Here is a 15,088-nt window from a genome sequence, read left to right on the forward strand (position 1 = left end):
GGGTCCCATCATGTTAGCTATCAATGGGCCAAGTGCATGGAGCATGGTCAGTAGTGAGCCCACAGACAGTAGTGAACTGCATACCTGGGGGTGATGAATCTGCTTCTGCAGAGCTTGGCAGCTGTCACCATGTCCAATGAACTTGTGGAAATGAAGTTTTCCTCAGACATTAGGCCTACAAGTACAGGGCATCTTCATATATGTACAGCATGTGCATTGTAGCTTATTTCCATTGTAACTAAAAATTGGTATGAATGTACTGGGTCATGTTGGTAAGTCTGATGAATATAAAGCTTCCTGCTGAAGATGACTTGTGTGACAGTGGGTGTCTGTCTCTAGGGAGCTACCTCATAAATACTGATTTGAATTGTTGTCTTCAAGTGATGAAGCACTACAACAAAAATATTTTTGTCAGTTTTTGGCAAATATTTTCATTAGCTCAGGTACTTGTGATTGGTGTTGCTTATTAATTACTTGAATATGAGAAGGCACAGAAAGTTATCGGAATACAACGAAAGTTTAGTAGCCATGGTGAATCAGAGCAGAATTTAAGATTATATTCCCTTCAGACTTGTACTAAATTAATAATGTTTCATTGTTTGGTATTCTAGGATGTGATGTCCACATTCTTCCAGTTTGGGGCTTCCATCCAGCAGGAAGCCATCATCATGCTGAAGATCATGCAGGATTATGATTGGCATGTGTTCTCTCTGGTGACCACCACCTTTCCTGGGTATCGAGACTTCATCAATGTCATTAAGACCACAGTGGAAAATAGTTTCGTGGGCTGGGACATGCAGAATGTCATCATACTCGATACCGCCTTTGGAGATGCGAAGACCCAAATTCAGCTGAAGAAAATTCATTCATCCGTCATCCTGCTCTATTGTTCCAAGGATGAAGCTGTTTACATACTGGATGAGGCTCGTTCCCTGGGCCTTACTGGCTATGATTTCTTCTGGATAGTTCCCAGCCTGGTTAGTGGTAACACAGAAATCACTCCCAAGGAGTTTCCTTCAGGACTCATTTCAGCATCTTATGATGAATGGGACTACAGTTTAGAAGCTCGTGTACGGGATGGCCTTGGGATTATTGCCACTGCTGCATCAGCCATGTTGGAAAAATACTCCTTCATTCCGGAAGCAAAAACCAGCTGCTATGGACAACTGGAGAAAAATGACAGGCCATCTCACACCTTGCACAAGTAAGGCTTATTGGTTTGGGGTTTTCGCTACATAATCTCTGTGATTTTCCATTCTATTGCCATTGTGTATTTCTTGAAGGAGAATAGTGGTTTTTGTTAATCCCATCATGCCCTTTTTAAGCAATGCTTTTTAGATATTCTAGGGGAACACGGAAGAGGACTTGCTGCACTGGCTCATGGAAATGATGGTATGTGCTGTGGAGCATAAATACAGCTCCAGATCTTTGTAGAAGTTGACAGAATCTGTTCTTAGAAGCTGTGAGGCTGAATTAAATAAATTGTGCCTTTGTGTACTATAGTTATGTGGTAACATTGCCAAAATGCTCTGGAGGCTGTGCCTGAATCACTTGGATCAGCAGGAACTTGGTTATATTTTAGAAGACAACAAATGTGCAGCGTTAAAGAGGTGTCCCTGGAAATTACGGGAGTATTAGGTTTGTTGGGTAGCTTTTATCACCTAATAACTGAAATCTGTCACTTTTGCTTCTGAGTATTTTATTTTTGTCACCTGTACTAGAATAACTGTAAAAATTAATTTGCATTAATCCAAGTTGATATGGGTGTTTCCTCAAAACAGTTTGTCATCTGGGAACTGCCAAGGTTTAAGTCAGGATTCTTCACTGCTTGCTACTCATGATTACTCCTATCCAAAATGTGTAATTCATGTCACACAGTAATATTTCTTCATTTGTTGTGTGAGGGGAAGTAAAGGGATCTTGCTTTTTTTTTTTTTTTTAAATAGCTCTTTACAGTATCTAAGCAGTACTTACGAACTTTGTTCTGACCAAATTTTGCAGATGAAGCACTTCTACAGAAGAGCAGGTTGGCATTGGCACAAGAAGAAAAATAAGTGCTGATTTCATATAGGAGACTGTGGAACATTTTTAATCTTCTGAAATGTAAGCGTGTTTAGATTAGGAGTTGATTGCCATATGATGTCCTGGAACAGTTGCTGTTTTCCATGCAAATGGCATTCTTCAGAAGCACTCTTAAAAGCCAAATACAGCCAAATAAATGTATTTTAACATTTCACACATGTATCTTATAAACAGTGTGACAAAAGCTCAGAAACTTGCACCCTTCTCCTTGGAGAGGTCTTGCCTTTAGTATGACACACATTTTTCTGGCATTGCTTTTCCTCTTTCTAAGCCTCTGTTTTTAAAACTGTAAATTCACTGAAGGCATCGCAGAAAATCTGTGGCTCTTTCCCTGGTGCCCAAGTTGCCCCTGGGGAGTGTCAGGAGGCAGTACTGGGGTGATGCTCCAGTCCAGTGCAGCTCCGGGAGAGCTGTTGCACTGTCACTCGTGTCAGAGTGAGCTGCGAGGCACTGTTGGGATGAGTCTCCTGCCCGCACCTCACTTGTGATCCTAATGTCCACTATTAATAGATAAAGTCCAGTTTCTGTGAAAGTTATATTGTATTCTGTCATCAGAAGTGTTGGTGTTTAATAAACTGTGGTTCTGTTGGAAGGGCCACAAAAGCTTGAATCTGTTTTAAAAAGGACTTCTACCCCACTGTTTAGGTACTACACTAATGTAGGCTTGAATTAGGTACTCAGTATTCAGCATAAGTTGTCTGCCTTCAGACAATCTTTTTTTTTCTCATTAAATCTGCATGACTACAAGAATTGGGCTTGTGAGTGTTAGAGCAGCAAGGTTAGACTTCACCAAGAGATTCTGCAGTGTATGATTCTTCCCTGTGAGGGTGCTGAGGCGCTGGCACAGGGTGCCCAGGGAAGCTGTGTCTGCCACACCCCTGGTTGTGTTCAAGGCCAGGTTGGACGGGGCTTGGAGCAACCTGGTCCAGTGGAAGGTGTCCCTGCCTGTTACAGGGGGCTGGAACTGGATGAGGTTTAAGGTCCCTTCCAACCCACACCAGTCTGGGATTCTATGATGCGCACAGAAATTATTAATAGAAGTTGTAATATAGTGCACTGTGGTTAATAAAGTAATTTCTCAGTGCAAAAAACTGAGCTATGAAGTGAGAATATATTTTCTATACTGAAGATACTTTGAGCTTATAAAACACCACAAGAACAAGAAGCAGGCTGGTTTTAATTTAGAAATGTCAGAATTACACTGAAATGAATAAACTTTAAATAGTCTTTCTTATGTAATAACTCCCCAAGACTATTCTTGTCACATACAATCTGCAAGAAAAGCAAGTATATACAAGCAGTTAGCAGTGCTAAGTAATCTCTGGGAGCTGACCAGTCTCTCCATGCCAAGGTGAATTATGTAAATTCATTGTAGTTCCTTATCCTCATCACTAAATCCTAGGTTTCTTCCTTATGTGACAAATCAATGCCTAAATTGGGATTTTATTCTGAAATGTAGTCCTCACAGTTTCAGGTCACAGATAGTGCAACTTTGTATTTTAAACTACAAGATAAGTCTATATGGTGCTGTATTAGCGAGCTAACATGAAAAAAAAAGATTTTGGGACATCCTCACGATGAAAGGGGCTAAAAGTAATTACAAACAGCTTATGGACATGGGATCTGCCACACTGTGACTCCCAGCTCATGCTGGAAATCAAAGCTGGAGAAGGAGGATTGCACGCAGGGACACTGCTTGTAAGCTCAGCAACAGAGAACTCAGTGGAAAGCAGGGAAGAAGCTCTGTAAGGCAATGCTTGAGCAAACCCAAGCTCAAGAATGGAGAAAAACCTCAGGATTTTTAGACTCCATCTATTATTATGACAGTCTAATTCATTTTTACACTCAGTATAGTATTCTAAGGCTATGTCATAATAGCTAATTTGCTTGTAAATGAGGTTTGGTAATGCTTTATGTGCAACTTCCTGCGCCTAGATAGCAATTTTCATCTTCATTTATGAAGAAAACCTATGTAAAGAAAGCCATGAAGTGAAAGCTCCTCCTCCCTCTTTCTCAAATCCTTTCAGTATTAAACTGGATGAAAGATATATATGTTTTGAAGCACACAATGAATCTTTTCTCTGTTGCTGCAGTTCTAAAATTCTTTCATTTGCTGTCTAGTATCAGAAAAAAACCCCAACAAAAACAGATTTGCTTTAGTTTTTGGAATAATTTGATCAATATTTCTGGTACAGATGGGAGAGCTATGTTTTCCCTATGAATAAAGGATTTACAATACAGGGATAATTTTCAATGCATTAAACCCCATACATATATATCTATATGTGTTGAATCAGATCATCTTTTCCCATTGTGTAAGACCCAAGACAGAAAAATACTAATGTTGTGATGTACTGGTGCTAGCACAGCAGGATAAGTAGAATTAGCTGCTCATTAATGCAATGTCAGTTGAACAAATGCTTGCTCTCTCTCAAAAAGGGAAAACATGTAAGCAAACAAGCAGCAAAACAAAATAACCCTGCCAGTCTTCATGGAAAATTCTGATGCTTTGTGAATAGAAATGCTTCTGCTTTGTCTGGAAGGGTACTTATGTTGTATATAAAAGTCATAACCTTGGGAGATACATTTCACAACAACATTTCCAACCACTCTGATTGTGCAGGGATGGATGGGGATGACAGAGCTCTTGTTCTGTTGTCTTTATCCTGAAAAGCAAAAAGATGTGTCTAGCCAGAGGTAGTCAGGCACTTACCATGAGGTGTTTGCATCTAGGTGTGTTCAGTTTCTGAATACAACCAAATCACATGCAGGATGTGGAGATCCATCTTTCTTTCAGTAGTGGAGGTGCAGGGCTAGATGGCTATCCACATTACTCCAGGCTGTCTTGTCATACACTTCCCAAGCACAGTTTCCTTTGTTGGATATCACTAAGCCAGGGAGCAGGAGCAGTGTGAAGCCCAGTGGCCAGGTACAAATGCATTAGTTGATCCTGCCCTCAGTCTCCCTGCTTTAAAAATGCGGGGACTCAGTGGGAACATTGTTTTGGAATATGCTACACAGGGCTTCTGTCTTTCTGTGGACAATTGCCCAGTTCATTTTCTTGTCCTTGCTGTTGTGCTGCTGTTAGTTAACAGCATGGCTGTGAGGCTTCTCCAGAGGACAAGGGTATCTTGTCTCTCTGGTTCTGGTGGTCACTCATCAAGTTTAATATTTTGATTCCAGCTTTTAATAAAGACAGATGATTTTTCCTCTTTAGAGCAAAATCAGGGATTAAATAGACAAAATGGTTTGATGAGTAATCCAGCAAATCTGTTTAATCTTCTCTTGCATACAGATCAGCAGCCAGTTTACAGAGGATTTGTTCATTTAAGTTCTGTCAGAAGACTCGGAGAAAAAAGTATCATCTGCTTTATTGTATGATTGAAGATGTATCATTATTCAACTATTATGTATGAAGCAAACTGTTTTCTTTTTCTGTAGTAGCATACTTGCTGTGCAGAAAAACAAATGGTATTTAGTTTTACCTAAGACTCTCCAGGATATTTGTTGTCTTTCCTGTTTTTGTGATCCTACTGAAGTGTTTCTGGAGCCACTGCATGCTTGCAGGACGGCATCACACACGTGATCTGAGGCTGTAACCCAAGGTCCCATAATCACAGCTTAGGTGTGGAGGGAAGCATCTCATTTGAGTATATTTGCCATTTAGTACTTGATTTTTGGTAACTAAAGCTTGAAGAAGTTTCAGGGTGCTGCTGAATTTGCTTATTCTTCTCCTTTGCTACAGCAAATGCCATTCTACAGAAATGAATCCAAGTGAGGATGATGCATCTAAATGTCTGAAGGCATGAACAAAGCTGCAAGCACTTGTGGAGCACTGAGGCCACAGTGATGCAGGGAGAAGTATATTTGTGCATCTCCAGATGAGGACCAGGCTGTCAGTCCTAGATTTAATGTTAACAACTCATGTCAGATATCCTGAATTACAAGAAATGAGTATTGCCAACATGAAAAAATGACTAAGAAAAGATACTCAAGGAAAAAATGTAGTCAGTTGCAGAGTCCCACTTGGCCTCATTAATTTGTGTGAGGATGCTTTCTGGTCAGGAGACCCAGTAGTAGAATACTGTAGCAATTGGATTGGTACACAAGGATACACAAAGTCTGATTCACTGCTAATGAGCATATTTTAAACAGTGGCAACTAGATGTTTGCATTTTAGTTCATGTGCTGTAATTGCCCTTTTCCACAGCATGAGGGCATTTTCCATATAGTTGCATTAAAAGCAGGAACTGAACTGATGTCATGTTCCTTTCTCTGAAAGGAAAACTCAACTTCACTGGCAGTAAAAGAGGGGTTGTGGAGGAAGACATTCCACCCAAGATATCCCGGCATGGTGCTGGTTTACTGGCAAAGTGATTCAAGAAATTACGGAAAATCTGTAATCAGAATTTTCTCCCAGGTCAGTCTAGGAAGCAGAAGGTACCAAACAGTAACCAGATATGGGGGTTTGGAATGTCTCCCTCTTTTTGTGATAACTAAAATAAGAAATTAAGCATGGCCTCTGTTCTGGAGCTGAACAGCCTTCAGGACTGAAAGCAGGCTTGGAAATTCAAAATGTAAGTGAAGGTTCTTGGCGACAGAGGTATTGCAGACACCTTACCCTTGCAGCAAAACAAGCAGGCTTCATGGGAAGAGTTTGGGGTGCTTTTGAGTTGGCACAGCAAAATATTAGTGCTATTTATGAAACACTTTTGCTAATAATGAAATGAACTCATCAAACTCTTGGTGTTTACGCTTATTTGTGGCACTTTTCCAGGGAGCTGGGCCCTTTCTAATCTTGCTCCCTCCCCTTGTCCACTTTCAGAAGGGCTCCCCAAGAGTTCTGTCGCTTTTCTGGCAGAACTGTAGCAAAATGACTTTTCCAGACCTAGTGGTAACTAATGCTTTATGGAGCAGCTGGCAGGAGGTACAAGTGGTTGGCATGCCATTTCTTTTTCACAGTCACTGAGCATATTGTTCCCAAAATTGTATTCATCCATGCTGGCTCCTGGCCTAGAGAGATACAGCTCCTAAGCAGGCTATCGTTGCAGAGTTATATTCAGGAAAGCGAGGGCTGGGGGAAGTGGAGGAGGAGGAGAATGCAGAGGAAGAAAAGGCTCTTTGCATCACGATGAAGGATTTGAATTTAGAATAAAAAGTCCTACATAGCCTAAGATATAAAATTGTCCTTAAAAAAAGGTTCACTGCTTGAAAAATGCATCACTACCTTGTTTAATAGCGATCTACTTCAGACCTATTTCTGTATGTACATCAGACCACACTTTATATATTTTACATTCAGGGTTTCTTAATTTAATATATGTGTTTAGGAAAATTATTTCTTAATGATAAATCTGTTGTGGGATGCCTATTGATAAGTATCTTCAAATTTCACAGTAGAATCATAGTAAGGAAGTTCAGCAGTTCAGAGCCTCGATTAGGTAAAGAAGAAAAGACAAAATTTGGATTCACTCCTGCTTTTGTAGGTATGATGCTGAGTGAATGCCAAGCTCAGGCTGGCTGTCTAGATTATTAAAATGGTTGGTTCATGCCATTTGGCGGAAGAAGAAATCTCACCAGTGACACATTGGTTTTGAGGCATTTCATCTGCTTTAAATCTCAGTTTGGAAATTCCTTCTTTGGGAGAGGAGGGGAAGATTTTCTTTTATGAAACCTGCATTTCACTAAGTCTCTGCTGTTTGTCTTCATTGCCCGTGGTTGTCACAGATTTGAAACTGCCTGATTGTGAAGGAGGCACTAAGTAAAAAATGATGGTCCCCAGTGATGAAGCAGTGATGAGGAATTTATCATTTGATTATGTGATCTGGGCAGCAGGATGAGGGCAGGAAACGTGGGTCAGTAACAGTAAGAGAAGCTAAGTTCCCCTTTTGGAGGTAGCTGAGGACTGATATGTTTTCATTAATGCTTCTACGTTACTCATTATATATTTCCCAGCCAGTAATCTGTTTGGGAGCTGGATATTAGGTGGATTGCACACTAATTATAAGCCAGCCTGTCACCAGAGCTAGCTCTGTTCCTGAGCCTGATGAGTCCTCAATTTCTACTTCTAAAAGTCTGGATCTGCATAAAATTACCATAATAAAACAAAAAAGGAAGGAACAAATATCCAAGCAAACAAAAGAAAGGGCATCTGAAACAGTCTGTGTTTCCTGTATCTGGACTTGCTTTTAAAACCACGGGACATTTGGTTTCTAAAGGCATAATTCCTGTATGGTGTTTCATATTCACATATTCATGAATAGATAGAAAATAAACATGAATTAAAAAAAAAGGGAATGGGGAAAACACAAAACCAGTTTGGAGGGGATTTTTTGTGTTGTATTAGTTTTGGTGAGACCATGTTTTGTCACATGTATAATAATTATCGCAACTACATTGTATACATTTATTTTTAAGGGACCAATTAATTGAAAGTTTATTTGTTGCATTGCACCAAGGAGGTCCTTGTTCAGTATTTGTACATGCATGCAATTGCTAACTTTTAAAATCCAGGTCTTTTCTGGATGCCCTGAATTTCTGCACATTTGCAAGAGTGTTTTCTTACACGTGACTTCTTTTTCATGCTGTGATCTTTGCATCTTTCAGGAAGAGTATCTCAGTGTTTTTTTAAGCGTAAATAGACCTGTCTGGCCTCAGCAAGCACAGAGTGCTGCTGCTTCAATGCATTGACTTATTTTCATTTTGTGTCTGCAGCAGTGCTTCCTCCTGGCTGTGCAATGCTTTTGAGGGATGGTTCCAAGTTGTAGTCCACATTTTTTATTTATTTCTAGCCCCATGAATCTCAAAAATCTGCATTTCCCTTGCCTTCTGGCCAGGGTTTTGCCTCAGTTTGTCTTTCCCTTGGAGAAGCCAGTTGTTTCAAGGACTGGTTCCTATGCTATTGGCTGTAGCAAAAGTTACCCTGAGAATGAGAAACAAGGGTCTGTAAGTCTCTTGGTGCACTACTTTTGCTGGATGATCAGGATTAAGCTGAACTTGCTCCAAGGGACAAATGAATTGTAAAATAGTGCTGCAGGGTCTTCTGGGACACCGGTGGGTAGGCATGAGAATGCCTATCCTGAGGACAGGAATATTTGGAAGGATGACCTGCCTGTTATCCAAGAAATGCAGCACATGGAGGGTGCTGCTTTGTGAGCACCATTGCTAGGGAGGCTCCAGAGGTGACATAGCATCTGCTTCGGTTGTGCGGTGTTGTTCCCATGTGCAGTATCGCACTTTCAGTCTGTCACTGTTTTGTTTCTTCAAATCCCCCCATAGAGGTTTATGAAGCTGGGGCTAGGACTGATCCTTATTTGAGACAAAGCGATCTTCGTAATTTACATAGTTTGGGGTCTTTTTCCTTAAAAAACACAGAATCCACTAAGCCTTCTCGCTTTTGCTCTTAAATCCTGTATCTATCAAGGGGGCACTTGTGTATTTTACATATACATTTATATGGTTAACATCAAAAGAAATCCCCAAACCTGCAAACTTGTTTGCTGTTGTATAACATGGAGCAGAAAGTCTCAAAGATTCTGCTCCAGGAGTGGTTGTGGCTTTGCTGGGGTTTCAACTGTTTCCCCACATCATAGGAAATCCTTACCAAGTACCTTATGGACAAAGAATGCCCATGTCTTCTCTAAGGAGACTGTCCAGAAAGCTGGTCCTGTTTCAGCAGGATTGTTCAGTAGTAAATGGTCTTCCAAAAACTAGGGTCTAACCCTTTTGCCAGTCTTCCCCCATTTGTTAATGTAAATGAGAGTCAATGAAGTTGTGATACAGTATTTGCAGAGTAGGAAAGCCCACCTTGTTCAAACTTGTTCTGTCTTTCTACATAAAGTCAGAGATTTGACATGGATAAATACTGTGCAGTTTTGGCATTAATCTGAAGGTTTATCTGGATTACTTGAGATTTCTGAGTCTATAAAAATAAAGGTGGAAACCTAGAGAACAGTTTGTAACCTTGGTGCTTCAGAGGCTTGCTGTAAATACAGCAGGAGCAGTGTTCTGGTGTGGTGTTTCAATACTTCTCTTTTCAGTTTTGTTGGGGAAGGACAAGCAAAAAAACCCAGAGAATTATATAAAAGTTTAAAAGTGTTTTGAAGTATATAGTGCAGGCTTGGTTCTTCCCATGATAAAAACCTGGTTTGGCTTCAGTGTGTGAATAGCTTAACTTCTGCCCTCCAAAATCCCTTTTTTATACACGTATTACCTAGGGAATCTTACTCACAAACTTCAGTTTCCAAAAGCTAATTAAGACTTCAGTGTCGTAATACTATCATAAGGCCTCCTGCTATCATGTCTTTGCAAAGGTTATAGCATTAATGAGGTATGAAAGCAGATTAACTACTAATCCAAGGTGTATACTGAATTGCCCCCTTACAGTAATGAGCTCAAATAATCAAGCGCCTCGTTTAGTTAAGAACAGGAATATGCAATTCCAAAACTACTTCAGAAATGTATTTTTACCGGTTTAGAAGACAGAGGCATGTTGCGCAGAGTTAATCTTGGGCAAACTTAAAACTCTGTAAGAGTAATATATAATATAAATATTTGCTTTTCCTCACTCTTCCTAGCCAGGAACAGAAAAACATGCATTTTGTTTTTCAGAGACAAGCAGTTTAGGATCTTGGCCAGTAAAAGCAGACAATTCGAAGGGAATGTGTTTCTGAAGAACATGGGCAGCTGATGAATTTAGTACAGAAGAGTATGCTTGGGAAAACAAGACCCTCCTTGAAGTTCTTTTTCATTGCAGCAATTTGAGAAGCTGGGTAGCTCAGACTGTGTCAATCACAGATACTTTTCTACATGACTTGAACAATACAATTTTAAGAGACTTTTGCAGATTATAGACTTTTCCTTGAACTTGCAAAACATGTTTCACTACTAACAGCCTAGTAACTTCACACCAATTAAAAATATACACCGAGTTCAGGTTTTCAGCTTAGGTTTGTGGTTCATCTTTATTTCTGGAGCACTTGAGGATTGCTGCACCTACAACACTGCATCTTGTGATGGCCCCTGTCTAGCTTCTATGCTAGGGCATTTGCATGCTAATCCCCAAAGATGATGAGTCGTGTTTGAAATCTGAGGAGTGAACCTACCAAACTACATGAAAGACGGGTTCAATTGAAGTCCAGTCACCAATGGCTATGTAATAAAATCCCAACTGGACATAAAAGCCTGAATGTACAGTGTGCATGTTTGTGACCCAGCCCTTAGGAGGAGACAAAATGCTCTGCTTTTGGTTTTATTGAATGGGGGGATTTCTCCCTGGCCCTGTAAGATGCAGTGTTTATTGTAGGGGGGATTATTTCATGTTTATGAATTGGGAAGGGACCTCTGAGGGAGGGTGCAGAGGTACAAATGCAAGCAGTGCGTGTTCTCAGTTTGTCCTTGTTTTCCTATTGTGGTGACTTCCTGGCTTTTTATTCCTTGGGTCACAAAGCATTTGATTTTCAGCAGTGAGCAAACATTACTCTGGTTTCATGCATGTATGTACAAGGAAATTCTGTTTGGTGAATTGCTACTTCCTCTCAAGGTGGCAAACAAAGTTTTTATTCCCAAGCAAGCTCTTTCAGTGCTGGATGAAAAATATAATATCTGGGAAATTAGTTCAACTGAAAAGCTGAATTCTGCCGAGGGGAAAATTTTCACACCAACAGTTTGTCACAAAATGTGAGTTATTACAAGTAGTGAAGTTACAAATTGCTGTCAAACGGGTGCTGGATGATGTTAATATGACTGTTTAGGGCAGCACACATTTAATTATTAACTGTTATGATACAATGCCATTGTTGCTTCTGGGTCTGTATACTTAAATTTAGTGTTCTTCTGCTATTGGGATTTTCAGGCAGCTATGTCAATGCAAAACCTTCTCCTTTCAATATAGAGTTGAAGAATTTGGTCTGTCAGATTCACCAGGAGACCATGTTACTACTACTGTTACCAAAAAACCCAAACAACAAACCAAAAAACAATCAAAAAACCAAAAGCAAAAAAAAAAAAAACAAACCCAAAACACCCTAAACAAAACTCCAAAACAAACATGTAAGCCAGCAGCAGTTTCTTGTGGGCAAAATGCTATAGAGCAATTTGTGAACAGTTAAAGTAACTTTAATGTCTTTCAAACACATCTGTCTCCAGGATGGAATGGTATTGGTGTTGGATGAGCCAGCAATGTGCTCTTGTGGCCAAGAAGGCAAATGGCATCTTAGGGTGCATTAGAAAGGGAGTGGTTAGTAGGTCAAGAGAGGTTCTCCTCCCCCTCTACTCAGCCTTGGTGAGGCCGCATCTGGAATATTGCGTCCAGTTCTGGGCCCCTCTGTTCAAGAAGGACAGGGAATTGCTTGAAGGAGTCCAGCGCAGAGCCACAAAGATGATTAAGGGAGTGGAACATCTCCCTTATGAGGAGAGGCTGAGGGAGCTGGGTCTCTTTAGCTTGGAGAAGAGGAGACTGAGGGGTGACCTCATCAATGTTTACAAATATGTAAAGGGTGGGTGTCAGGATGATGGAGCTAGGCTTTTTTCAGTGATATCCAGTGATAGGACAAGGGGCAATGGGTGTAAACTGGAGCATAGGAAGTTCCACGTTAACATCAGGAAGAACTTCTTTACTGTAAGAGTGACAGAGCACTGGAACAGGTTGCCCAGGGGGGTTGTGGAGTCTCCTACACTGGAGATATTCAAGGCCCGCCTGGACAAGTTCCTGTGTGATGTACTGTAGGTTACCCTGCTCTTGCAGGGGGGTTGGACTAGATGATCTTTTCAGGTCCCTTCCAACCCTTGGGATTCTGTGATTCTGTGATTCTGTGAATTCCTGAAGGAAAGCAGCTAGGTGAAAGGTTGGACTGAATTTCTTTCAATGAAATACACTAAGAATTCAGTGTAATTCAGTGTAGTTAACTCCAGGATATGGATATGGGGTGGAGGGGGGCACAGTATCTTCTTGATGTGCCACGAGATCTCCAAGATTCTGAATTGCATCTTTACCCGTCACCCGCTGATAGCCCAGTCAGGCATACATTGACAGTCTGGGGTTGTTTCTTTCCAACATCACCAAAGAACACCAATGTCAATACAAGCTTTTTTACGCTCTTCCCTCTCATGCCTGCTTTTCTTTCAGATAATGTATAAAATGATAGATATTTCAATATCACAGTGTGGGGAGCTTAACCTGTGTGTTGTGGTAGCTCAGACTCTTGGCAATAAATTCCTTGTATTTTTGCTTTTAAAAAAACCTGCAGTTTTTCATTACTCTTTCTGACCCTGGAATGGTGGAAACAATCTGTTCTTGTTGGGAAACACTGAATCTGTGTGGAACACAAATGTAAATAGGGATTTATGTTCTAAGTCTGTGGGAATTTTTGAGGACAGTTGACTTTGTTCGATGGACAGAATGACAGTATTTCAGAATCAATGAAAGGACAATGCTTTGGGAAAGAGAGTACATGATTCAATGATACATAAAAAGCCAGAGTTAGAAATGAAAGCCTATGTGTATTAATAAGGAAATGGAGAAACTAGATAGACTGTATTAGAATTGGCATAAATTCTAACGATTCAGGATTTTAAGGCCTTCAGGGGTAAATCTACGGTAAGAAAAGCTATAAGACTGTAGAATTAAAGGATGTCTCTAAGGTAATGAGTGGAGTACTGAGATCCCTACCCCAGGGTAGATCAGGTCTACTGCATTGTCTTTTTGCTGAGTTTTCTGGCCCATGGCTGGTGGTTGTGGGGCTAGAGTTTCTAAACATCCCTCAATGGCAGAGTCCAAGGCAGAGCAATGACCTGCTAGAGATTATCTGATCACTGCTTATGGTAGGATTGCTTATAAGTAGTTGCACTCTGTCCTTGGAACATGCAGGTTAGTGTGGCAACAGAGGAGGAGGCAATCAAGAGTACTATGGCACATCTTAGGAGAGGTACCTCTTGTTATAGCAGAGAGTAATTTCCTTCTGTTGACATAAATTCATCCAAAATTTTCAGTTGTGTGAATGTCCTCCTTTGTAGCTGAACAAAGAGCTTGTGGTAAATACACAATTTTATCGAATCATAGAATCATAGAATCATAGAATAGTTAGGGTTGGAAAGGACCTCAAGATCATCCAGTTCCAACCCCCCTGCCACAGACAGGGACACCTCACACTAAACCATCCCACACAAGGCTTCATCCAACCTGGCCTTGAACACTGCCAGGGATGGAGCACTCACAACCTCCGTGGGCAACCGATTCCAGTGTCTCACCACCCTAACAGGAAAGAATTTCCTCCTTATATCCAATTTAAACTTCCCCTGTTTAAGTTTTAACCCATTACCCCTTGTCCTGTCACTACAGTCCCTGATGAAGAGTCAGTGTCCAAACAGGTAAGTGTAGAGGCAGGAACTGTGGGATCAGACCGACATTTTGCTCCGTCTCTGACAGTGTTCAAGGCCAGGTTGGACAGAGCCTTGGGCAACATGGTCTTGTGTGAGGCATCCCAGCCCATGGCGGGAGGGGGTGGAACTGTATGATCTTAAGGTGCTTTCCAACCCAAACCGTTCTATCATTCTCCACAAAATTTTTAAAATCCTTCTTCTTCCCATACATTTTATTCTGAATCCCTCTATTTCCTTTTCTATTCAAAGTGCTAACTAGTTTATATATCTTTTGGAAACTATGGAAAATTAACCTCAATCCAAAAATTATTTTAAAATATATAATTTTTTTTAATTTTTGAAATTACTGAACTGAAATATTATCAAAGTTTTCATATCTGCTTTTGGCTGAAGGCATTAATGGAATTTATCCAAGTGTCCAAGCTGTGTATAGCTACGGTGTCAGGAAGGGCTGACAGGACTCGTGGAGGTTTAAACAGGTGAAGCAAGACTAGAAGCACTTACCTTACAAGCACTTGTAGTGAGGCAGTAGTATAATGTTACATACAGAGTTGATGTGATGGAAGCTGCTTTGAAAATGATGCCTGCATTAAAAATCATATGTAAACAATATTTTGTTTTATTTTCT

At 40.5% G+C, this 15,088-nt stretch overlaps 1 protein-coding gene across 1 annotated transcript in view; it reads left to right on the plus strand.

The window, feature by feature from the left end:
• The window catches only part of GRIN2A (glutamate ionotropic receptor NMDA type subunit 2A), a 180,479-nt gene that overhangs the window by 93,352 nt on the left and 72,039 nt on the right, over positions 1–15,088 (plus strand). Inside the window, exon 3 of the mRNA XM_065683906.1 lies at positions 612–1,204. Coding sequence (XP_065539978.1) covers positions 612–1,204 — 593 coding nt within the window. The remainder of the gene's footprint in view (positions 1–611; positions 1,205–15,088) is intronic.

Source organism: Lathamus discolor, chromosome 6, assembly GCF_037157495.1.
Source record: "Lathamus discolor isolate bLatDis1 chromosome 6, bLatDis1.hap1, whole genome shotgun sequence".
NCBI classification, from domain to species: domain Eukaryota; kingdom Metazoa; phylum Chordata; class Aves; order Psittaciformes; family Psittacidae; genus Lathamus; species Lathamus discolor.